Raw genomic sequence first — 27,160 nt, 5'->3', positions numbered from 1 at the left:
TATTTCCATACTGTTTATAGGACTCGTGTTAGGACTTTATTCCTCTAAAGGTGATGATCTGTGCCATAATTAGACTTTTAAGTGCAGATAAAAATGCAAGATAACCCTGAGCATCAAAAAGGCTGACATTAGTCAATAAAATGGTACAAAAATAATAGATTTTCCAAAGAGTGCGGCTCCACTAACCACCACCACCCAAGTTTTCTCTTCTTCCTTTGGCAAGTACAATATACCTTCATTTTATCAATTACATTTTACATTCAAAGTGTATTTATTTTCAAATTGTTTAAATTTACATAAACTCATCTTCACTGCTAAATTAATATTTTTATGTATGAAACTGGTTGGTTGAGATGGAACAACAGCATAATTCTCCATCAAAATTAATGGAAATATGTCTCCATGTAATGGCTTTTCACTTAGCAAGGTTTTCAAGAATGAACTCAGGACATTAAACAAAGGATAGGTCATGTGATTCTGAGTTTGAGGAAGAAGAAACCAAGAGTTCAGAGAGCAAGAGATACCAGTTTCACCTTGCAAAAATTATTCAGTCTCTTAGACTAGCAAAGGATACCTACACTCCAAAACAGACTAAAGAAACATAAGATGAGTGAGATCAACTACCATGACAAGAATCACACTTCAAGGCTTTTGGATTTTCATTGACTGCAATCACAACAAATCAGTGTGACACTAAAATCAATTTGTTCTTATAGAGTTAAATAATACCCAACAAGATTAAAAGAAGGCAGAGTTTTGCAAAGAGAACAGATAACAGAACTAGGGCAGTCAGGACACTGAGCTAAGCATCAAAAAAGAAATTAGGATTATAAGAAGTAATAATGAAGATGAAGATTTCCAATAAGGATGGTTCTATCCCAAACACTTAAAATGATGGAAAAAACATAAAGATCATCAAAGATATGGCTGAACTCAAAACTAAGATAACATCTCCCTGAATCAGAAACAATAAAAATCCAAAACAGTAACCAATACCTAAATGCAGTGTAGAAAAGAATGGAGGTGACGACCAGATCCTGGCTCTAGAATAGGCAAAAGTATTCAGCTCCTGCAGGTAACAGCAACAGAAATGAACCAGAATCACTACTTGACACCAAGGAGTAGGAATGGGAACAGGAGTTACACATGTTGTGGGCAGGAGGAGAAAGTGGGAAGGAGGGGAGGCAAAGAGAGAGATGAAAAATAACCAGGCTGCAAACCTATTACCTAGAGTTACAGCTCTATAAAAGCTCTGAACTGGAGAGGAAAAAGGACAAAACATCTAGCCTTACAGAAAATTTTAAACAACTCCTTATTATCAAGTATTAAGCCAGTATTCATATCTCCCCAACTACTTTGTAAATATCTTTTCAAAAAAAAAAAAAATATCTTTTCAGTTATTCTGTGTTGACTGATTCATTTTATCACCTAGGCTTCTCTTTTTATTATTCGGTTTATTGTTCTCAGAATTTGGGGAGGTGGAAGAACCAGGGAGTTGGTCCTGTAGGGATTCCCAGTATGAATTTTGTGGATGGTATCTTCATAGTATTTAACAAGTTTTTATCCTTTTATTTCCCATAAATTGGTAAATTTAAAGGCTCCATCAGGGGGCACCTAGGTGGCACAGTCTGTTAAGTGACTACTCTTGGTTTTGGCTTAGGTTCTGATCTCAGGGTCATGAGATCAAGCCCCTCATGCTCAGGAGTCTCTCCCTCTGCTCCTCTCCTGTGTGAACTACCTCAAATAAATAAATGTTTAAAAAAAAATAAAGACTACATCAGATTCAGGATTATGACTTGATTGTATATACGACTATGGCATAGACAGCATGGCATACTTCTAAAAGTAGGTATCTAATGTCCAGATGTCTCCCCCTTTGTAGTGACAATAGCAGCTACTGGTGATCTTTGCCTAAACATTAAGAGATACAAAATGGTGATATTCTATCATTCTTTCTTGATTTGGTAGACTACATCTATAGAAATTTCTCTCCTGATCCATTTGGTTACCCTGAAACACAAATTGTGGGAATAGGACAAATGTTTATTTACCACGTGTCAAAATAATAAGCTGGACCAAGAGCAACTAAGTAAAGGTTTTTTTAAGGTTTAGTTATCATGAATTCACAGGTTAAACATTTCATTTGTCAATTAATTAATTACTATCTTAATCGATGTTCAAATTCCCCCCCTTCTGGCCAATGGAATTCAAGATGGCTCTTGTGTTGTTTTGACACTACTACCCTCATAGCCTTGAGTCTGTCTATTGCTGCTGGTATGTTCTAGGCTGTGACAAACAGACCATATAGAGTAGTCCCCATGGTCCCAGCCTCCTGGTAGTCTCACCTTTGTTCAACCTCCTCCTATTAAGTGTGAGACCTGTAACTTGCTTCTAATCAATAAAGTAGGGGAAAGGTAATAGGATCTAAAGGATTACATATACATGATGTTACCTAAGACTATAACCCATTTTATTAGGACACTTTCTCTCCCTCAACGGCTTTGAAGAAGCAAGCTGCCATGCTGTAAGCTGCCTATGAAAAATGGCCATATGGCAAGGAGCTAAGTCAGCTGCCTGGACAACAACTAGCAAGAAACTGAGGCTTTCACTCGGGCAACTTTCAAGGAAATGAATACTACCACCAACCACTTGAACATGGAAGCAGATCTTTCCCTAGCCTAAGCTTCAGATGGGGCCCCAGCCCTGGTCAACTTGGTAACAGTTTCGTGAAACACTGTAGATCTAGTTAAGCAAGGACCCAGTTAAGCAAACTCCTGACCCACAGAAACCATGGTATAATAAATGTGTGTTGTTTTAAATATATAACATGTGTTCTCTCTATAACCTTATAGTAATATTGTAACACAGAAAGTAATCTTTAATTTGTAGGTTCAGTCTTATACATTTCCTGCCTTAGAAAATGCCCACTCTAAGCACTAGTTTACTTTTGTCATGAAAGGTATTTAAAGACTACAATATAGGTACCAGGAGTGTTTTTTTGTTAATAGGTTGATCATTGCTTCTAGGTCTTTTTAGTCAACAGAGCCAAAAAATGCATACATTTTTAATAAGCTAAATTACTGCATGACTCATACAGATCCTTTCATTCAAACTTAGTACTATAGCATTTCTACATATTTCACTGACCTTAACACTACATCAGTTTTCAACAATGGCAAAAATCTGTTTTCAACAATACCAATGTAATCACTCATTTCATTTGGCCCACAATGCACACATTACTCAGTACTGGAATAACAATGTATATGTTACTACCAAGATTATGACTGTAATAGTTCAACTTGCTTTCCTTTTTTGCCATCCTTCCATTCTCTTCCCAGAGTACATTCTAATTGGGACATATAGTCAAGTTACCAGGTTTTAAAGTCACACGGCATAGTTCACTCTGGTGTTCACCAAGTGAATACGAGTAAGATTCAGTGGTTTCACTTAACTTTGACTTGTAGAGATTTTTAAATTTTTGTTTAATAATTATGTAAAATATTTAAATGGCTCCAAAGTCAAGTCTTAAGAAAAAAGAAAATTCAAAGCATGGATTATACTCTTGTACTTTCTACACTATGCTTCTCTCCCCCATAAGTAACCATCATTTAGATTTCATTTCTCTTCTACTTTTTTAAAGCCATTTTTTCTAAAGATTTATTTATTTGACAGAGAAAGCGAGAGAGCGTGAGAGGCACGAGGCAGCAGGAGAAGCAGGCTTCCCGCCGAGCATGGCTCCATCCTAGGACTCTAACATCATGACCTGAGCCAAAGGCAGACACTTAACCAACTGAGCCATCTAGGTACCCCACACACACACACACATTCTCTTCTATTTTTAATAAGAGCAATAGATATATATACATATATATACACACACACACATACACACACACATATATATTATCTTTTCCTTTCTTATTCTTAGTACATGATTGTATATTAAAAACACTTATAACCACTTCTTTCTTTTTCTTTTTACTGTGACTAGAGGTATAGTGAGTCTGGGTGAAACTGATAATAACTTAGAATGGTACAGGGAGTTAGCACTGATGGAAAAAAAAAAAAAGTGTTAAAAAATCTCCAAGCCTAACAAACCAAAATTCCAAACCACAGGAAGAAATTGATGGGGGTGGGGTCAATAAAGTTAATTAACACCAAATGGTATTAGTTTTATAAAATAGTCTTCACAAAGATTTTTAAATTTGAACAAGTTGAAGATGTTAGAGAGATAAGAGATTCCTTTTTTAAAGTAGCAAAAAGATTACAGAGAAAAAAAAAAAAAGAACGGAAACAGGTGTATTTGAAAAAGCAACTCCCAAATCTAAGAAATGAAAACTGTAGATCCTGGCATATAGATTCAACAGACAAAATGGAAGTCTACGCTGAACAGAGCAGAATTGGAAACTACTACAGAGTACTGACTGAATTCACCTAGTATGAGGCATAAAAAAACAAAGGGAAAAAAACTGAAAGAGCAATTAACATACAAAGACCCCACTGAGGTCTTTCAAAAGAGAAGTGAAAATAACAAGCCATATTTAAAGAGCCAAGAATTTTCCTAACTTGAAAGATTGGATTCCTCAAATTATACATATACCCTTAATACTAGTTGGATATAGATAAGTTTGTCCACACTTACAGGGCACTGTGGTGAAATTGCAAAATACCAAGCACAAAGAGAAATAATTAACCAGACTACTTCACAACAATGTCCATAACAATTCAGGAAAACCACATACAAACACTGGCATCACTAAAATGTTTACAAATCTCTTATAATGTCACATGGGGTGAGTGAAGATGTTCAAGTTACCTATACTTTGGGCAGCCCCAGTGGCTCAGTGGTTTAGCGCCGCCTGCAGCCCAGGGCGTGATCCTGGGGACCTGAAATCAAGTCCCACGTCAGGCTCCTTGCATGGAGCCTGCTTCTCCCTCTGCCTGTGTCTCTGCCTCTCTCTCTCTCCTCCCTGTGTATTCTCACGAATAAATAAATAAAATCTTTAAAAAAAAAAAAAGTTACCTATACTTTATCCATACTTTAACATTCTTACATAATTATTTTCTTACAACTCTAAAAGCAAGCTATAGACCGTGCACAAAACTATTAACTCAAAGACTTATTTCAAAGCATCTAGTAAATTCACACATTTTAGCCTTAAAAAACAAACTGAAATGCTAAGCAGTAAAATTTTAGAGAAAACAGTAGCATAAAAAAGAAGAAATAAAAATCAATTCTAGGCAAAGAATTGTGAAAGACAACATAAAAGGACATATAAGAGTACCTTTATAACATTGAGGTAGAGAAGGATTTCCTAAGACACAAAGTATAAATCGTAAAAGGAAAATACTGATAAATTCAACTAAATTAAAAATTTTAACTTTTATTAACACACTATACAAGACCAAAAAAAAAAAAAAAAAGATGACAAGTCACAAAGTGAGAGAAGACATTTGTGATACTAATCAGCAAAGAACATATTCAGAACATATACAGAACTCCTGTCAATCAAAAAGGAAAAACAGGGGCACCTGGGTGGTTCAGTGGTTGAGCACCTATCTGCCTTTGGCTCAGGTCATGATCCTGGGGTCCTGGGATCAAGTCCCACATGGTGCTCCCCGCAGGGAGCCTGTGTCTCCCTCTGCCTATGTCTCTGCCTTTCTTTGTGTCTCTCATGAATAAATAAATAAAATCTTTTAAAAAAACAAACAGATAAACAGCCATTCCAGAGAAAAGAAAAAAATGGCCAGTACACATTAGAAAATATGTCTCCTCTCAGTAAGCATTAGTGCAGAATCCACAAGGGATCATTTCATTAGGGTATCTAACTTTAGTATTTGCCAATTTGGAAACCACCGAAATGCCCATGAACAGGTAATAAAGTGAAAAATACTCACACAATGAAATCTCCATGCAGCAGTGAAAGTGAATGAATAAGAGCTATATATAACATGGTAGAAGAATATCAGGACCATAAAGCTAAGGGTAAACAGAAGTTGTAAATAAACTCATTCAGAAGGATCTCATTTATAAAGTTCAAAAACAAAACAAAAAAAAGTTAGGAATATATGTGGCAAAACTAAAAAAAAAAAATTAAAGTAGGATAACATTCTTAACTGGATATTAGGTACAGGCTCTTCACTATATCCTTACTCTTTATCTTACATATATTTTATGAATATTTTTATGTACTTAATTTTAAAAGAAAAAATTTTAAATAAAACTGATGAAAGGTACACAGGTATTTGGTACAGGGCTATTTCTTTTATATTTAATCTTTAAATTCTAGACAGTCTCTTGTATACCTGAATCATTCAATATGTTTTAACTCTCAACAAAATAAAAAGATAACAAGTACAAAGAGGTAAACATAAATTTAAAACTAACAATCTGGGCAGCCCGGGTGGCTCAGCGATTTAGCGCCACCATCAGCCCAGGGTGTGATCCTGGAGACCCAGGATCAAGTCCAGCGTCAGGCTCCCTGCATAGAGCCTGCTTCTCCCTCTGCCTGTGTCTCTGCTCCCGTCTCTGTCTCTCTCTGTCTCTCATGAATAAATAAATAAAATCTTTTAAATAAATAAATAAATCTATGTAACAAGCAGGCATATGCTTTCCTGCTTCTTAATTTTATAAATTATGACAGTGCTAAGCACCTCTCGAAAGTTATACTACAGAACAAATCCAACCCCCACTTCCCTTTTTAATTTTTTTAAAAAAAAATTTTTTTTAAAGCAAATACTTCAAAATATAAGAAAGTTCTAAAATCTTTACAAAAATACCCAGGATTTTCTTGACTAGCACAAAGCTACCTTAAGAAATCAGATATAGTAACCCAAAGTAATAACTGCTGAAACTCCCTCACAAAAAGTAGTATGTTATTTTAGAGGCACCACGTGGCTCAGTTGGTAAAGTGATTTGACTCTTGATTTGGGGGTTGTGAATTTAAGCCCTATGCTGGGTGTAGAGATTACTTTTATTTTTTGTAATTTTTTTATTTATTTATGATAGTCACAGAGAGAGAGAGAGAGAGGCAGAGACATAGGCAGAGGGAGAAGCAGGCTCCATGCACCGGGAGCCCGATGTGGGATTCGATCCCGGGTCTCCAGGATCGCGCCCTGGGCCAAAGGCAGGCGCCAAACCGCTGCGCCACCCAGGGATCCCCAGAGATTACTTTTAAAAAGATAAATAAAATCTTTTGAAAAGCAGTATGTTATTTTAAATGCTGCTGGGATGTTTTGCTTAAATAAAACTGAAAGCATATAGAATATAATTACTCATTTATGCCAGATAAATAATGCGAAACAAGGAGACAAGAATTCAGCCTTACTGAATTTTACAGTTATTCTATGTTTATTTATAAAGTATTTCTTTTATCCCCTACCCCTATCGGAGAAGGTAAATGCATGGGTTATATCTTCCAAGGCTATGGAATATATATGGGTTATATAATTCCAAGGCTAATCTTAAGTGTATATTTTACTTGAAAAGTACCCCAAAAATTTCAAGTCCAGAAAGACTTCATTCAAGTTAAAACTAAATGTAATTTTTCAGACACTCCCCCACCCCCAACCACCAAAGGAGCAAAAGAACGAAGTCACTTTTACAAAGGATCCAATTTAAACTTAAAATTACAGTTAACATCTAGGTCAAGCTCAAAGCGCTTTAAGAAATGACTCCCATTCATCAGGAACAGTGTACCAACCACAAGTATTATACACCATAGTACCTGAAACTACCCAGAAATGAAGAGTACCAAATGATATGACAAGCTTGAGAAATTCACATCACAGAAATCAAAAACGTCAGTCAACCTCAGACATTCAAGTTATAAAAACTGTAGAAGAATTATAGAGCACATTTCAAATAAACATAACTTCCCAATAAACTAAGTAAGTACAGGTCAGAAGCAACATAAATGAATTTAACCTGTGTGTGGATATTAAAAATATAAGAAAACATCTTAAACGTTCAGCAACACAGCATTCAGAACACTTGAGAGCTTTCGATGTACAGCTTAGCTTGTTCAAGTTTATTTCAAAGATAACTAGATCTCAACACATGTAATCACTAAATTATGTATACATTTTACTCAGAACACTTACATTACTGATCAACAAAGTTAACTGGAACTGTGCACAGATATATTTTTGCTGAAATTCGTGTATTAAGTAGTTTTCCATTCAGCTCTCAAGAGTAACCCAGAAACCCTTACTCTCGAAGTCTCATTTTACACGGCATTTCACGTAAATCAACTAGCAATACTATAAAGGAGAATGGCACAAAGAACTAGCAGAAGGCTCAGTGAGTCCCAATCATGTTCAATCAAGCAACTCATTCATCATCAAATCGAATGCCACCCACTTGGGACCCCTGGATGGCTCAGCAGTCTAGCACCTGCCTTCGGCCCAGGCCATGATCCTGGAGTCCCGGGACAGAGACCCGCATCAAGTGCCCTGCACAGAGCCTGCTTCTCCCTCTGCCTGTGTCTCTGCCTCTCTCTCTGTGTCTCTCATGAATAAAAAAAAAAAAAAAAAAAAAAAAAATGCCATCTACCAGAAATATAATTCAGTAGTAAACAAGACAAAGTTCCTATGTCATAGTGCTTATAAGTGACACAGCTATCAAGCATATAAATAAACAATACTACAATGTTAGGTAGTAACTAATCAATGAAAAAATGTAAGGCTGGGATAAAAAATAGAGTATATATTTTAAATGGGGTGACAACAGTTGGCCTTTCTGATATAACCACTGAGCAATGCCTACAAGATCACATGGCAGTAACTCATAATACATACTCATAGGAACTGAAACTGAAAAGACTTCTTGGAATCTAAAAAGATCACAGTCTACCTATTTTCTAAAAAGAAATATAAAAAAATCTGTAACATTAATGTAGCTTTCTAACACCTAACAGAAAATTGCACAGAGACAGTACTTTATTTACTTTTAAGTAATCTCTATGCCCAACGTGGGGCTTGAACTCATGACCCCAAGATCAAGAGTGGCACACTCCAAAAAAAAAAGGGTGGCACACTCCACCAACTGAGCCAGCCAAACACTCCATTATTATTATTGGTGGTGGTTTGTTGTTATTATTGTTTAGAAAGCATTCTTACAAAACAGCTCAATGAGTGAGGATGGACTCTAGAATCAGAATACCTCAGTTCACATTCAGGTTCTTCCTCTTACTTGCTCTCTGGACAAATTATTAAACCTATCTCCCTAGTTTCCACCAAATAGTACCTGTCTCATATAAAATTGTTTGAAATGACAAAATATAGTTCTGCACCTAAAGTGTTAACAGAGACTTACAGCAAATAAGCACTCTAATAATTAGCTATCCCTTATGTAGCAACTAGTAAGATAATACAAGCCAGGCAAATGAGCCTGTTAACACACAGTAAGGGGTACTAACTAGCAAAACCAAAACTAAGCTCTTCAGACTCCCTAGTACCCATGCTTTTTCCATTACGCCACACATTATACATAGTGAAAAAAAGAAACTTGCATAAAATCTGGGAGTTATTAAAGTTTAAGACCTGTAGATCTCTACGTATGGACTTCTAGCTTATTTCACTAGACCAGACTGTTTCCCTGGCAACTTAAATGACTCATGCGCAAAAATAAGTAATAATTGTCCCATGTTCTCCAGTGAGAATGTAGCATAACATCAGGCCTCTTGATAGACAATTACTAAAAATCATTTAAGTTCTGATAACTAATCATACATTTTAACTAACCAGTCAAAATAAAGAAATGTGGATTAAGGACATTTTCCTCTAGTAATTGTAGGCTAAGAAGCTATGGCCCTTATGAAATGTATTCAATATGGAAGCTATCTTAAAGGACCTCTCTCACTGGAGTACTGACATCCTTCCCCTTGGTAAAAATACATGGGCTGGTGTCTACAGAAAGCTAAATGTTCCTGGTGAGCAGTCTACTCTCCTATACACTCACTTATTTCTATAAAATCATTAAATAGTAGAATAAAAACAGAAGCTGTTATTTCTTTTAAAACTATGTTACATTCTTTGGAAGGCCTTGATGAATGAGTGGAAAATCCAGAATGATTTTTGACTTGGAAAGTTTCCCAGTGCCTACATTTTCATTCCATTTTAAAGAAACAAATACTAGAAACCAAAGGCAATGCTTTTAGGGTACGATTTATAGAAAAAAAGATCAGGAACCCCTACTAAAGACAAGAGATTGATCCAAATAAAAAGAAAGACAAAAATAAATGTTTTAAGTTAAAACAAAACACTTAAGGTACACAAATATTTGAGTTTGTGTTTTAACCAACTTTTTAAGTTACCTAACCAATGAGCCTAATCACAGAGGGAAGGTCCAGAAGAGTTCCACATCACTACCTCCACCAAGGTATTCCCAGAGGCCTCCTGCCACTTTTCTTTGGTTCTCTGTTCCTAGGAAATGAGCAAACTGAAAACTATATGTGTTCAAGAATGAGGTATCATAGTAAGAAACTGCAGGATAAGGAATTAATTCACATATAATGAACAGATAGTTATTTAATAAATCTTTATTGAACATCTGCCCAAGACTCTTAGGATCCATCAATAAACAAAACAGACAAATGGCCCTGCCTTCACAGAGGTTACATTATAGTATACGTTTGGGGCAGAAAAGAGAGCGAATGAATACAATCAACAAGGAAATTATATAGTGTGTTGGAAGGTGGCAAGTGCCATGAAGAAAACAGAGCAGGATATAGGGACCACTAAATAGGGGAGTGCAGCTTTATCCTTTTTAAAGATTTATTTGAGGGATCCCTGGGTGGCGCAGCGGTTTGGCGCCTGCCTTTGGCCCAGGGCGTGATCCTGGAGACCCGGGATCGAATCCCACATCGGGCTCCCGGTGCATGGAGCCTGCTTCTCCCTCTGCCTGTGTCTCTGCCTCTCTCTCTCTCTCTGTGACTATCATAAATAAATAAAAAAATTTAAAAAAAAAAAAAAAAAAAGATTTATTTGAGAGAGAGAACCCATGTGCACATGCATGGGGTGAGGTGGGTGGGGAGGGGGGACAGAGGGAGAGAGAGAGAAAATCTCCAGCAGACTAATTCAAGCAGACTCCCCAGCTGAGTGCAGAGTCTGACTAGGGAGCTCCATCTTGCCACCCTGAGACCACCACGTGAGCCAAAACCAAGAGCTGAATGCTTAACCAACTGAGCCACCCAGGCACCACAGGGGAATGCAGATTTAAATAAAGCAGTTAGACTTTTTTAAAAACATTTGGGGCAGCCCCGGTGGCCCAGTGGTTTAGCGCTGCCTTCAGCCCAGGGCGTGATCCTGGAGACCTGGGATCAAGTCTCACATCCGGCTTCCTGCACGGAGCCTGCTTCTCCCTCTGCCTGTGTCTCTGCCTCTCTTTCTCTCTCATGAATAAATAAATAAAAATCTTAAAAAAACAAAAAAAAAAACATTAGAAGGACAAAGATTTGAAGGAGTTGGCCATGCTGATATCTTAGGCAAAAAGTGATCCAAGGAAGGACAACAGTCAATTTAAAGGCCTTATGACAGCCAGTGGGGCTGGAGGGAAATAAGCAGGAGGCAGAGTAGTAGCTAACTTGAGAAGTAAAGAATAGGAAGAGTAGATTCTATAAGGCATTGCGGGCCATACGGACTTTGGCCTTTACTCTGCATAGGAGAAGTCACTGCAGTGTTTTGAGAAGTGATAGGATCTGTTTGCTGAGTTGAAAGAGACCTAGGGAGCTAGTGAAGAAGCAGGAAGACCAGTCAGGAGGCTAATTGCAGAAATCTAGGTAAAGATAAAATGGCTTGAACCAACCTAGCAAGCAATACAGGTGGTAAGAAGTGACTTTATTCTGGATATATTCCCCAAGATGAGAAAGTCAAGTGTAACCAACAAAAGAGTAAATCAGGAGTGACTCCAACTTTTTTTTTTTTCCTTTGCCTGAATGTTGGGTGGGGCTGCCATCAAATGCGATAGAGCAGACCAGACCGCAGGGTTTAAAGGGAAAAATGGAAGGTCAGTTTGAGTGGACTACTTCAACTACAAAAGGAAATGCAGAACAGGTTGTCTGCAGTAAAGAAGGAAAGCCTGGCTTGGAAATATAAATATGGAAGCCATCAGCATATAGGTATTTAAAGCCATGACACTGGATGAGATAACCAGGGAATATAAAAAGAAAAGTGAACCAAGGCCTCAACACTTCCACTTCAAGAGTAGAGGATGAATCATAAGGCAGAAAGACCAAAGCAATTAGTGAGAGAAATCCAAAAGCAATGTCCTGGAAGGAGGGGAATATAAACCAATTAAGTTCCACTTACTGTACAAATCATTTTCTGAAACCAGATTTAAGTTAAAAGTTCTTAATCCACTTGTAGCAGTTAAGGTGACAAGTAAAATAGCAAATCACAACGTTTTCAAAAGGAGGAGAACATTTCTTAAATAATTACTAAGAATATTCTATTTCCTATTGGGAGTCTCTACTAAAACTACTCTTAGTACTAAAAGTACATTTTGCCTATTTTATCTTTTTAACATTAAAGTCTATACTAGGGATCCCTGGGTGGCGCAGCGGTTTGGCACCTGCCTTTGACCCAGGGCGCGATCCTGGAGACCCGGGATCGAATCCCACGTCAGGCTCCCGGTGCATGGAGCCTGCTTCTCCCTCTGCCTATGTCTCTGCCTCTCTCTCTCTCTCTGTGTGACTATCATAAATAAATAAAAATTTAAAAATAAATAAATAAATAAATAAATAAATAAATAAAGTCTATACTATTGGAGGAGAGGATAGCCTAAATGGTTTGCAGTGCTCTCTCTCTATCAAAGACCAATATATATTATATATATATATATATATTTAAATAGCAAGTCAACAGTCTGGCATGCAAACAATTATAAATTGTCATTACTTTTCTTTTTCTAGAGTTCAGATACAGCAGGTTAAGTTAATCAAACTCCTTAGGTTCATAGTATTTAAGATTTTTCCCATTTAATTCTGTTTATAGAAAAAGTAGCTTATACCCTTATCTAAACCAATGTTTTCCCTTTGATTTGCACATAAACATTTTTCAGATCAGAACATCCAAAGTCATGTTCACAAAAATTGAAAAAGAAAGCAGTGAAACTCTATTTATGCATGAGTGATTAATCTCATTTATAGAGAACCAGTTACTTGCTTCTAACCTCTAGGCATACTCTGGATTTAACTAAATCTTAACTATATAGTTATATACTTTGAAATAACATAAAAACAAAGAGTACAAGAACAAGCAGTTTCTAAGATGTTAACCTCAAATAATTGAATGTTCCTGCAAAGCACGGTCTCTCCATTTCTTTATTACATATTAGAAGTCAGATTCCCTAAAAAACCCAAAACCTTCCTGGAAACATTAAGTTTACTAACAATTTAAATTTTTACAATGTATTATGAGATCTTTTAGATTACAACTTTCTTTGCTATACAAAAATTATAATAAACATTCAATTAAAAGTACATCTTCCATATTTTTTCAAGTAAAATTCAATTTTTACTTTAGTAACAGTATAACAATCTTAACACGAATCCTTTAGAAGTTAAGCCTCAAAAAAGCTTTCACTTCTCAGGCCCTTTAGAAAAGCTATATTGACTGTTATTTCACATCTAATTATTAAAACGTTTTCCCTACTGAAAGTAGACTCAAGCCTACAAACTAGAAGACTTGGGATGAGAGACTGAAGAAAACATCCACATCAAGCAGAAGCGACACTGATGCTAAGGGATGATACAGAAAAAAGTCCTATTAATGGCTATTCATAATGTTGACCCTGAGTCTTCAAGAAAGAGTTAAGTAATACTGGATGTCCTGTATCATTTTTTTTTTGTCCTTTATCATTTTAAAGTGCTTAAATACATTGAAGAAAATTTTTCATTAGGCTTTCCTGTATTTTAAGTTTCAGTATGAGTCTCAGAAAGGTAAACACTTCATTCTCCAAGCGCACCTGACAGAGATACTGTTATGACTGCTCATGCAGCCAAATTAGAAAAGTCATTTCTAATTCAACGTTACAGAGGAAAATGGATTTTTTTCTTAGAACCTACAAACAATAAGCCCAGCTATGTCTTGTTAGATCCTAGAACTAAAAGGAGACGGGGGCAGCTTGTTTCTTAGAGAACACAGTAAACACGCAAGTCGGTAGTAAAGCAGGGTATCCATCCCAAATACAGGTCAACTCCAGAGTGCTCAGTGTTATCCTTGGGAAGATCATTCCGTTTCTCCTGAGAAACCGTTTTTTGGCCAAGCCGGAGACAGTGTTGCCATTTGCCGGCTAGGTGAGGTAGAGAGAAAAAGCGCAACCTAATTTAGCAAGAATTCAAACTTTAGGTCTATTTCTGTGCAATTCGACATGCTTCGTTTACCTCAAGGTACTGATCTACGGCAGGGTACGGGTGTCCAAAATTTTCAGGACTTTCCACAAAGCATCTCAGAAAAAGAAAAAGAGAAAAAGAAAAAAAAGAAAAAAACCACAACTCTGAACAGCTAGCTCTTTTAGGCAGTGCTTATTCACAGGTCTGCTAAGGAATCCTCTTCTGATCCAGGCCCGACTGCGAATTTCGATTCCTCCCTCCCTCCCTCCCTCCGGAGCGAAGGAATGGCTAACATTCAACAGCCCTCTTTCACCTGAGCAAGCTGCAGCTGGCCGGGGTCAGGATGCCGCTCCCCCGCGACGGGAGCCGCTCGTCTCCGCGGCACACACGCTCCTTCGAGACAGACGTGCGCGGCGGCACATCCCACCCCAGGTGTCTGATTACCCAACGACTTTTCTAGGCTGCCGGTTTGGTTTTCGGCCGAGATGCCCAAACGCCAAAAAATCTCATTGTTGGAAAAGGAGGGGGGAGGGGGAGGGAGGGGGAGGGGAGGAGGGGGGGAGCCACTGAGGAAGGACACACCCCTCGGGGAGAGGAAGGGGTAACTTCCCCCGCGTCTCGAGGGCGGGCCACACATTTTCCCCAAGTCCCCTCACGCCGCCTTCCCAGCCCCAACCGCCCCCCGCCGCGACCCGGGGACACGCACTCGGCGGTGGGAGCGGGCCTGGGAAGGCGGCCAGCGCCGGTCCCCTCAGTATCCGGAGGGGCAGCATGGCGTAAGCATGGCCCAGCTCCGGCCCGGGGACGGGCTCCCTCTGTCCGGCGGCCGAGGCGGCGGTAATCCGCCTTCCTCCTGGGGGCCCCGAGGCCCAGCTAAAAATAGGCGCCTCGGTCACCCCAGGGCCCTCTCGGGCCAACCTCGCACCCGGAGACGTCCCCAGGGGACTCCGCAGCCGCGCGGCCGGGGTCGCGGTCGGGGTCGGGCCCTGGGCGGCCCCTCGGAGCCCCGCCGCGGCGGCCCGGCTCAGGCAGAAGCCCCACCAGCGGCGCCCCGGCGCCCTAGGCCTACGCGGCGGCGGCAGGCGGAGTCCGGGCCCCGGGCCGCGCCCCCCGTGCGGCGCGGCCCCCCCCCCCCCGACACCGCGGCCGGCAGCGCCCTCTCCCCCGCCAACCCCGCGCGGTCCCCGCGGCCGGCGGCCGGCGGCCGGCCCGGCGCGGCCTGCTCACCCTTATCCTGCGCAGCCGGGGACGGAGACCGGGAGGACGCGGCGGCGCGGGCAGCACAGCCCGGGCCGCCCGCTCCGAGGCGCCGCCGCCGCAGTTGCTCAGGTGCCGTCGCGCCGCCCGGGAGGAAACGGGCGGCTGCGGGGCGGGGCGGGGCGGCCCCCGGCACGTCCCGGCGTCTGGGCCGGCGGTGCCGGGAGACCGGCCTCTTAAAGGCACAGGCGCCGCCGCCTCGGCCCCGCCCCCCTGCGCGCGCGTCCGCCAGCTCCCGTGAGCCCCGGCGTGCTGCAGGCTCGGGATTCCCGGCTTCCCCCACCCGGGCGGCGTCCGGCCGCTAGGCAGCGGGTGGGAGCGCAGGGTCGGGAGGCTCGGCGCGACTCCCTGCTTCATCCCTTAGCCCCGCTCTGGTCCTCTCGCCCTCTCCCTCCTTCGCCCAAAGCTGGTTTCGTCGTGCACGGCCCTCCCACTGAAGAACCACCTGGCCCCCTACGCTGGATGATTCTTTTTTTTTTTTTAAACCTTAACCAAATGGTACCCGATTTCACCCTGCCCGTCCTAGATTCCCTCCCAGAAATCACTGGGAAACGAAATCTTCCCCCTCCTCCGTCTCCAGAGTTTCTCTGAATTCTCCTTCGGGTAACCCCAGCTTCAGGCGGAGAGAGAGAGATTAAAAACCGACCCAAACAAATTGTGTGCAAATATTATGAAGCTGTTGTGCCTGCCAGCTGGTGGCCGTTCTTTCAGCCAGAGCAAATAACGAGAAGCTGCAGCGGGAAGGAGAGGCTGCCCGAATCCCTGCTGATTAGCTTGCTCTTTGCTGAGAGGATAGCAGCGATCTTCCTAGTCTACCGGCAAAGGCGATGCTCATCAGTCTCTTGCAAAATGCCAGGCACCACCCAGACCATACACAGATACCCCAAACTCTCCTCGAACGTTATGAGAACTCAGAATGATTTAAACGCTTTTAGAGCGTAGACTGAGATCAATAAAATTAGGACTTGTCACTAACTCCTCCCCTTACATCCTGACCCAGGGGGAATAGAAGCAAAATCTGTAAGGAATGAACATCAGAACAGTTCCTGCAACAACAGAGGATTTCCTGTATATGAGCTGGTTAAAAACGCCCTACTCATTTGAATCCTATTTTGTCTGAGCTTTCTAGAGCACCTCCAAAGTACAAATGAAAACTGAACAAGAACGTGTTAGCCTGAGATGCTGAGGATTCTGCTGGCCTCCAGCCACTATGTCCTCCAAAGATGCATTGTCTTATTTTAACTCGAGAAGTGTCCTCTTTTTCCTTTCTCAGTAGTGTTACTCAGTCCCTCAGCTGCTCCAATGCCCTCAAAGCAATCTGTCTCTAAACTACTGGCTGCCTCCTGAGTGTGTGCCAAAGGATCCAGCGTTATTGAAGAGTGAAGCCATCAGACCCAATACAAAGGGGGAAATGCATCATTTCTATAATGGAGTTTAAGGACTCTTGATTAGCTTATAAATAGTCACCTAATTTCCTCTGGTTAATACTAAAGCACGTTTTAGACTAGAATAAAAATTTCTGCCATTTTCCTGACTTCAGTAAAACCTGTGTCATTTTAGAGACAGTAATACTTAAGTACATTTGTACGAAAGACAGTAAGTGGAATTTGGGGACATGTTTACCCTAAATATACTGTTTTCCGGTCAGAGCACGCTTATTTTCGTGTTCCATAGTTTGAAACAAAGAAGCATAAGTGTATCAGCTATTTCAACTTTTCTGGGTGATTGAACTTTGATTTTTAAAAGGAAACTGATTAGTTGCTTCATTTATAAATTTTCTATTTATTCACATGTAAACAAAAAGGCTAACTAGAACTGTTATGCATGATAAACCGTATTAGGAATTAAGACCTACCCTCTAAGTTTTGAAATATAGTATAATTAACAATAATTAACACATAATAATTAATCTAAAATGTAATTAATCTCAGTTGCTGCTTCCTACCTTCCAAAGCTACTGAGACAGCAGCTAACCTGCTAAAAAGGATTAGCATCTGAGTTATCTCTTACTGTAACAGCTAAGAAATTAAATTTGATTGAAAATTGTAAAGAGCGATGGGCACTAAGGAGGGCACTTGATGCAATGAGCACTGGGTGTTACACTACATGTTGGCAAATTTAATTAAATAAAATAAACTGTAAAGAGTAACACCTAAAGAGTACTCATCTCTTTTATTTTTAATTTAACAAAGTGCAGTTTATTGGAGCATACCTTCTGGTAATTATTCTCTCTGTTCTGAATTTTGGACAACTTTTAAAGACACAGTACACATCTCTCCAGCAGAAAGAGAAAGCTGGCTATTCCTGTTTTGTCTAGGGAAGATTTCCCAGAAGTGGTGAGTTATGTAGAGATCTGAGTAATATGTGAGTAACAGATTACATCTCCTACTCCACCAGATCGGGGATGGCAGAGATGAAAGTATAATGAAGCAATTCACCGAACCAAGAGTAAAGATCAGATTCCAGGTATACCTTATCCTCCCACGTAATGGAATGGGGAAGTTCATAGTAACATCTGCAGCTGCAGACATACAAGTAATCAAAAGTGGCACATGACTGGGCTTATTAGAAGTCTGTATTGTGCCCCTTTGACATGTAGTCTCTTCAAGCATATAGTATTCAAGTGCTTTCATGACAAATTATTTGCCACTCTTTGCATGGAGAGGTATGATCTGTGTCCCCTACGCTTGAATCTGGAAGGGTTCTGTGACTGCTGTGACCAATAAGATATGCTAGAAGTAAATACCCCAAGTTCTGGGTCCAGACTCCAAAAGCCAGGCAGCTCCACTTCCTGTCTCTTGGAAGCATTAATCTTAGAACCCTGAGCTACTAGGTGAGAAGCCCAACCACCTTGCTGCAAAGACCACGTGGGGAGGTTCTGAAACTAGGGGAGGAAGAGAGACCTACCTGGGCCTACCCTTCTAACTGTACCTACCACTGTGCCAGATATATGAATGGAGCCTTCTAGAACCCCAGATTATCCATGCCACAAGTTAAGTACTGCAGAGTGGCCCTACTCAGTACCCCATGGAGAAAAATCACCCAGCCAAGCCCCAATTGAATTTCTGACCCCATATCATTTTTATGATTTTTAAATGGCTTGTTAATCAATAATAGATAAGCAGAATAATCTTTCTTCTACTTCTAAATAGCTTCAAGAAATATTAGAGCCTCCCAAAATCGCTAGAACTCACACAGAAATTCAGCAATGTGACAGGATACAAAATCAATGCACAGAAATCAGTTGCATTTCTATACACTAACAATGAGACTGAAGAAAGAGAAATTAAGGAATCAATCCCATTTACAGTTGCACCCAAAACCATAGGATACCTAGGAATAAATCTAACCAAAGAGAACTCTACAAACTACAGAACACTTATGAAAGAAATTGAGGAGGACACAAAGAGATGGAAAAGTATTCCATGCTCATGGATTGAAAGAATAAATATTGTGAAAATGTCAGTGCTACCCAGGGCAATTTACACGTTTAATGCAATCCCTATCAAAATACCATGGACTTTCTTCAGAGAGTTAGAACAAATTATTTTAAGATGTGTGTGGAATCAGAAAAGACCCCAAATAGCCAGAGGAATGTTGAAAAAGAAAACCAAAGCTGGGGGCATCACAATGCCTGACTTCAGGCTGTATTACAAAGCTGTGATCATCAAGACAGCATGGTACTGTACAAAAACAGATACATAGATCAATGGAACAAAATGAAGAATCCAGAAATGGACCCTCAATTCTATGGTCAACTCCCCTTCAACAAAGCAGAAGAGAATATCCAATGGAAAAAGGACAGCCTCTTCAATAAATGTTGCTAGGAAAATTAGACAACCACCTGCAGAAAAATGAAACTGGACCATTCTCTTACACCACACACAAAGATAAACTCAAAATGGTTGAAAGATCTAGATGCGAGAAAAGAATCCATTAAAATCATAGAGGAGAACACAGGCAGCAACCTTTTTGAACTTGGCCACAGCAACTTCTTGCAAAACACATCAAGGAAGACAAGGGAAACAAAAGCAATAATGAACTATTGGGACTTCATCAAGATAAAAACCTCTGCACAGCAAAGGGAACAGTCAGCAAAACTAAAAGACAGCCTGCAGGATGGGAGAAGATATTTGCAAACGACATATCAGATAAAGGGCTAATATCCAAAATCTATAAAGAATTTATCAAACTCAACACCCAAGAAATAAACAATCTAGTCATGAAATGGGCAGAAACATGAACTGACATTTCTCCAAAGACCTACACATGGCCAACAAGCACATGAAAAAATGCTCCAAATCACTTGCCATTAGGGAAATACAAATCAATACCACAATGAGATACTACTTTACACCAGTGAGAATGGCTAAAATTAATAAGACAGGAAACAACAAATGTTGGCGAGGATGTAGAGAAAGGGAAACTCTCTTGCACTGTTGGTGGGAATGCAAGCTAGTGTAGCCACTCTGGAAAACAGTGTGGAGGGTCCTTAAGAAGTTAAAAATAGAGCTACCCTAGACCCAGCGATTGCATACTGGGTATTTACCCCAAAGATACAGATGTAGTGAAATGACAGGACACTTGACACCCCAATGTTCATGGCAACAATGTCTACAAAAGCCAAACTGTGGAAGGAGCCAAGATGTCTTTCAACAGTTGAATGGAAGAAGGCTGTAGTATATATTCACAATGGAATATTACTCAGCCATCAGAAAGGATGAATACCTACCATTTACACTGACGTGGATGGAACTGGAGGGTATTATGCTGAGTTAAATAAGTCAGTTGGAGAAAGACAATTATCATATGGTCTCACTCCATATGATATGGTGGAATATAAGAAATAATGAAAGGAACCATAAGGGAAAGGGGGGAAACTGAGTGGGGAAAAATTAGAGAGGAAGACAAACCATGAGAGATTCCTATCTGGGAAACAAAGGGTTGCTGAAGGAAAGGTGGGTGGAGGGATGGGGTAACAGGATGATGGGCATTAAGGAGGGCACATGATGAGATGAGCACTGGGTATTATACTATATGTTGGCAAATTTAATTTAAATACATTTAAAAAAATATATCAGTTTCATATAAGCAGAAGTGAGCTCCAACTTTACCTATACAACCCCAAAATCTCACTGGGGACTTTGAAGGGAAACTTGAGTAGGAATGGGTAGTGAGGTAAAGCTACTTTGTAGCATAATTTAACATTATTGAAACTACCTTGGTGTGTCTCCCATCTTCAAAGGATTGTCCCACAATTGAAAATTGGTGGATTAAATGAGGAAAGATGAACCGGTATTGATTATACCTATGCACTATGCAGGTATTTAATGTACACTAGTTTACACAATTACCAAAACCACCCGATGGTATAGTAAGTTCTAGGCTTATGCTGAGTAACTAGCTCAAGGACACAGAACTCAAAAACCAGAAGCTAAACCCAGACTCCAATTCCCATGCATGTGCCAATGTACTATGTTAATTCCCAAGGTGTAAACCCTTAGAAACACAAACATTTAAAACATTCATTTATATATAGATTTCACTTACTCATGATACCTTTTCTGCCATTAGCATAAATAATGAGTACATACATTACATCCAACTAAATCAGCAATATGAAAATGGCTACCAGCCAGCATCCTATAAACTCTTAACAGAATTCACTATTGAAAAATGTATACTTTGTTCAAGCATACCTAGTAACTGGAAGAAACAATCTCTTTGATTCTTGATCGCATGATTTTATAAACTTCCTCATAAGGATTTTTGTTAAATATTTTTTTAAAAGATTTTATTTATTCATTCATAAGAGAGAAAGAGGCAGAGACACAGGCAGAAGGAGAAGCTGGATCCATGCAGGGAGCCCGACGCGGGACTCGATCCTAGGTCTCCAGGATCACACCCTGGGCTGAAAGTGGCGCTAAACCGCGGAGCCACCTGGGCTGCCCGGATTTTTTTTTTTTTATTATTAAAGATTTTATTTATTCATTCATGATAGAGAGAGAGAGACAGAGACAGAGAGAGAGGCAGAGACACAGGCAGAGGGAGAAGCAGGCTCCACGCAGGGATCCTGAAGCGGGACCCGATCCCAGGACTCCACAGAACCGCGCTCCGGGCCAAAGGCAGGCGCTAAACCGCTGAGCCACCCAGGGATCCCCCCTGGATTTTTGTTAAATGTTGAATTTGCAATCACAGAACCTAGTTTTGCTCCCTAGCTATGCTCCCTCCTAGCTGTGTGACTTTAGACAAGTCATTCACCTTTCAGAGTTTTAGTTTCCTCCCTGATTACAGAGGATAAGAGCACTTAGCTCTAAGACTTAATGTGAGAATTAAATGATATCATGCATTTTTTTTTAAGTAATCTCTACACCCAACATGGGGCTTGCACTTCATGACCTCAAGATCAAGTGTCATACATATGCTCTACCTACTGAGCCAGCCAGGTGCCCTGAGATCATTCTTTTTAAATATTTTGAAACAAAATTATAATATAACTACTCTATTATTATAGACTAACCACATTATAACAGGTTCTTACTCAATATAAATATTAGATAGGATATTGTTTAAATTATATCTGAATTATAACTACAATGTCAGCTTTTTATATACTGCTTATAACTGCAAATTCTAACAGTAGTTAAGTGAGATGTAACTATGCCCATTTTGCAGTTGAGAAAGCAGGTTCGGGAACTCAGATAACTTGCCTAGGCCAAATGGCTAGTAAGTGGCAGCACTGAATTTGAAACTCCAAAATCCAAGCTTCTTCCACTCCACCCCTGATATGCCAACCAACTAGTTGATAAACTGTATAGTTGATACAACTGCTAGTTGATAAACTGCTTGTATAGCATAAAAAAGAGAATTGACATTTCTCCTGTCACCTCAGGCCAAACCACTCTCCTGCCCCTGCCAGATAGGTAGAAATCATTCTTATCTCTAAAGACATTACATATAATCCAATATTCTTCCTCAAACAGCTACTTCAGTTTTAAATATTCAGTGTCCCATCGTCCTTCCCACCACAACCTTACTGTTGTGTAATCCTTCCTAACCTCCATCCTAATCTCCATCTTAGACACCTTTTTTAAAAATTTTTTATTTATTTATTCATAGAGACACAGAGAGAGAGAGGCAGAGACACAGGCAGAGGGAGAAGGAGACTCCATGCAGGGAGCCCGACGTGGGACTCGATCCAGGGTCTCCAGGATCACACCCCGGGCTGCAGGCAGCGCCAAACCGCTGAGCCATCCAGGCTGCCCCAACCACGTTCATTGTTAAAATACACTTGGCAAAGAAAAATAAATAAATAGAAAGAAGCAAAAAAAAAAAAAAATTATTACCTATAGACTTATATCCAGAGGTAACATTTTTACATTTCTTCCATTAAAAAAAATCTGTGTGCATTTTTATCATAAGTACGATTGTAAATGCCAAGTGAAGTAACATATGCAAAAATTTTAGATAACATCCTGTTTTTTATTATCGATTTTTTCTGACTTTTACTCAGGAAGTTGGCAGGACTGCTACATATTAAAGAGAACAAAGAAATGTGATAAGTTATCCTTGATTGAATCATTATGCAAAAAAATGTTACGAAAGACATTTGGGGTACAAATTGGAGTTATCTGAATATGGACTAAGTATAGACAATATTAGAGGACCAATGTTAATTCCTTGTGTGTAACAATATATGTGATTGCAATAAGTAACTATGTCAATCCTTTTATTTTTCAGAAACACCTGTTAAAATATTTAGGTGAAAAATCATGATGTCTATAACATACTTTCAAATGATTCCACAAAACTATACATGGATAAAGGAAATACAGAAAAATGTCAACAACTGTTGAGTCTAATAGGTAGGCATGCAGGTGTACATTGCACTATTTTTCAACTTTTCTCTATGTTTGAATTTTTTTCCACAATAAAATGCTGAAGGAAAAACTCAAAAGAAACATATGGTTATTATAGAAAATTTGCAGAAAACAGAAAAATGTAAGGACAAAAATCAATATGGTTTTAAACCTTTTCTTGTGTCTTTTGTGATGGTCCTATTTCTCTGTATTTGAAGAGTTTATGAAAATCACCCTCACAGCATTTCTCTTTTCTCTAATCCAGTTACTGCCTGGGGGCGGGGGGGGATGTCTTACTTTCCAGTTCTCTCCTCATCTTTGGGGTCCTCTCAACATTTTCATGGCACTCTTTAATAGTGGATATTGTACTTTTACTAATTAGAGATCTAAATAATGCTCAGGGTCAAAGATTAGTTCTTCATTCTTTAGTCTTCACATGACAAACGTCATTTGTTCAGTAGGTTAGATCTGTTCATTAGAATTAGCTATTCAATAAGGCCTAAAGAAGAAATGTTGTCAGCATGAAGGCTGCTTAGTGCCCCATAAGAAAAAAACAAAACAAAACTCTTTCACCACTATTGCCTACAAGCTTCATCCTAACCAGCCATGTTGCAGAGATGAACCATGACCTAAGGAGTCTGGCAAGAGAACATGGATATTTTAGCATAAACCATCACCACTACTACCCAAATAATTCTTAAGAGTCTGACCTGGTGAGTTCAGATCAAATCAAACAAAATCAGCAATATTTGCAACATGCATAGCATCACATTAGATGTTTAAATATAAAATGTGCATGTAAAAAATTTTGTCCTCCAGGGACACCTGGGTGGCACAGTCAGTTAAGTGTCCAATTCTTGGTTTTGGCTCAGATCATGATCTCCAAGTCCTGAGATGAAGCCCCATGTCAGGCTCCAACATTCAGCACAGAACCTTGCTTGGGTTTCTCTCTTCTTTTTCCCTCTGCCCCTCCTCTTTCTCACCCTTTCTCTCTAAAATAAATAAGCATATCTTTAAAAAAAAAACTTTTTCCTCCAGAATGCTTTTTAAATCACACTTCTTTTTGCTGGTCCATATTCAGCTCCTTGTTATGACCCTTAGATCCCAGCCAATCCTTACGGGGTTTTTTTTCCTCTTCATAGTATGACAACCCTGTAATTAACCTTCCCCAGGTTTGTTCCATTTATTTCTGACCACATCTCCAGTTTACCAATGTGCTTTGATCCAACTCAACAATTTTTAAAAGCCACTTTTTGGTACTTCCAAATATTGTTTTGGAAATTTTATATTTATAAGACAAGATAAACAGATTGCAAGCTTCATTACAGATCATCATTCTGTGAAGGTTATAGAATAATTCCTCTGGATGCCAACTCTCATAACACAGAACTCTGGATGTCAGCCCTTCTGGCCTCCTCAGAGACCTCACTCCATCAGCACACCCTTTCTGTCTGTATCTTCAATCTTTCCTGGCAGCCATTTGTGCATTCAGGGCTCTCTCCACTCAAACAGAGGAAAAAAGGGGAGCTCCTTTAAACTCCAGACCAGGGACACCTGGGGTAGCTCAGTGGTTGAACAGATATCTGCCTTCTGCTCAGGTCGTGATCCTGGTGTCCTGGGAAGGAGTCCAGCATTAGGCTCCCTGCTCTCTGCCTCTCATGAATAAATAAATTAAATACTTAAATAAATAAATAAATAAATAAATAAATAAATAAATAAATAAACTCTAGACCACCCCATCTACCCCATGCCTTGCAAAGTCAGGTTTTTGGTTGGTTAGTTCATTGGTTGGTTAGTTCATTGGTTGGTTAAGAGGCAAGTTACTTAACTGTATCCTCACTACCCATCCACTTATTCGTCATACTACAATAAACTGCTCCTGCAACCACAACTGGATTCTGAAATGCTTCTCATCAATGATGTCTCCACTGCTAACTCCTCTTCGTCCCTTGACACCACTAATTACTTCTGGAAATGCTTCTCTTTCCTTGACCTCAGTGACCATACCCACATGGCTCTTCTGTCTCCTCTTCTCCTTCTCTGCAGCCTGAAACTCCTTCTCAGTCTCCTTTTTAGTTTCCTTTCTCTATCAGTTTTGTGTTCCTGTCCCTCAGGGTTCCAGCCTTGTCCTTTTATTACCTAATTTTACAATTCCTCCCTCATCTTATATTATAGTCTGTATTCTCAAGCAAGGGCCTAGTTGGTGCAGTTTGCAACTCCTACCACTAAGGAAAAGGCAATTATGTTAATCTGCATTCTCCAAAGAAATAGGACCAGTAGATTGTAATATTTATTGAGAGAGAGAAAAACAGATTTATTTTAAGGAATTGGTGATTCCTTAACTTATGTGATTCTGGAAACTGGCACGTCCAAAAATTTTATGAGTGGGCAGGCAGTATGGAGACTCAGAGAAGAGTCAATGTTGCAGTTCAAGTCCTAAAGCAATCTACTGGTGGAATTCCTTTTCTTCCAGGGAGGTCAGGCTTTCTCTAGTAAGATCTTCAACTGATTAGATGAGGCTCACCACATTATGGAGGATAATCAGCTTTTCCCCAAATCTGCTGATTTATATGCTAATTCCATCTAAAAACTATTTTCATGGAATCATCTAGAACAATGTTTGACCAAATATTTGGATACTGTGGTTTAGTCAATTAACACCTAAAAGTAACCATCATGGGCATCTCTGGACTCTGAGGGCAATATATACCACATTTGGGTTTGCTACGCTAATTTACTAAGTAATTTAGATTGTTAACTCTGAGTGGGGCCCAGAACAAGAAAGAACTCTGTCCAGGGCTTTTGTGTCTCCTATTATCAATTGAGCGTTTTGACCCAGCAGATTCAATAATGCTAGAGGTATCCATAAAAGATGAGAATTCTGTATATAGCCTCCAGCAAGTCTCAATAGAAGAATCATGAAGCAGACTTCTAGGTTTTAGGATATACTTAATGCCACTATGCCCTAATCGAGTTCAAATACGTGACTATGAAACAACACCAAGTAACCAGGTGACCTGAGCTGCCCATTATAAATTGAATGTAATCCAACCCATCAACCCATTTTGAATGTGGGAAAGAATGTTCATCATCAAAAAGATATGGTTCATGTAAGATCTAGCATGAGCAGGCTCTGAAAGCACAAATGAGTTACATAAACATGTCATCTACTCCAGTGCTACCTCTCCTTCATCACACCCATGGTCTCATACAAAATTCCACTTGATCAGGGAAGCAAAAATTTGAGCCTGGTTTAGAGATACAACTATACATTATGTGAGTATCAGCTGAAAGTCAATTGCTGTAGAATCATAACCCCATCCAAGGAGGGCCCTGAAGCATGATAAGAAGAATAAATCTTCCCAGTGGGAATAAAGTCAAGCCATACATCTGGTGTGCATTTTGCCTGAAAGGAGAGATGCTTTTATGTTTAGATCTACACAGATTCATGGGTTGGAGGTTAGTAACCTAGAAAGTGCAATATTGAAGAACTGATAACAAGGAGATTTGGGAAAGAGGCATGTGGATATGTCCACTTTTACAATAGATGGAGAATGTAAGGACATTTCTTTTCCATGTGAATGCTCATCCAGGGCACAAGGTTGCCATTCTCTATAATCAAGTGAGCAAGATGAGCCACTATGGGTATACCAATCTCTGTCCTCTGCCAACCTACAATTTGTTGAGTGAGCTCATGAATAAAACAGC

The 27,160-nt window shown here is 39.7% G+C and overlaps 1 protein-coding gene across 10 annotated transcripts in view; it reads right to left on the bottom strand.

Annotated features, from left to right (window-relative positions):
• KTN1 (kinectin 1) overlaps window positions 1-15,726 on the bottom strand; it is a 105,236-nt gene extending 89,510 nt beyond the window's left edge. For 8 of the 10 annotated variants that reach the window (XM_035720151.2, XM_035720152.2, XM_049113203.1 and 5 more), the window contains exon 1: window positions 14,650-15,347. In XM_035720151.2, coding sequence (XP_035576044.1) covers window positions 14,650-14,973 — 324 coding nt within the window. In that variant the 5' untranslated portion in view covers window positions 14,974-15,347. Of the gene's footprint in view, window positions 1-14,649; window positions 15,348-15,563 lie in introns of those variants that run through there. The other 2 variants (XM_025442320.3, XM_049113206.1) reach the window with 2 other exon arrangements.
• Window positions 15,727-27,160: the final 11,434 nt, after the last annotated feature.

Source organism: Canis lupus, chromosome 8 (assembly GCF_003254725.2).
Source record: "Canis lupus dingo isolate Sandy chromosome 8, ASM325472v2, whole genome shotgun sequence".
Lineage (NCBI taxonomy): Eukaryota > Metazoa > Chordata > Mammalia > Carnivora > Canidae > Canis > Canis lupus.
The sequence above is the reverse complement of the archived record's forward strand: the minus strand, read 5'-3'. Positions and strand labels throughout refer to the sequence as shown.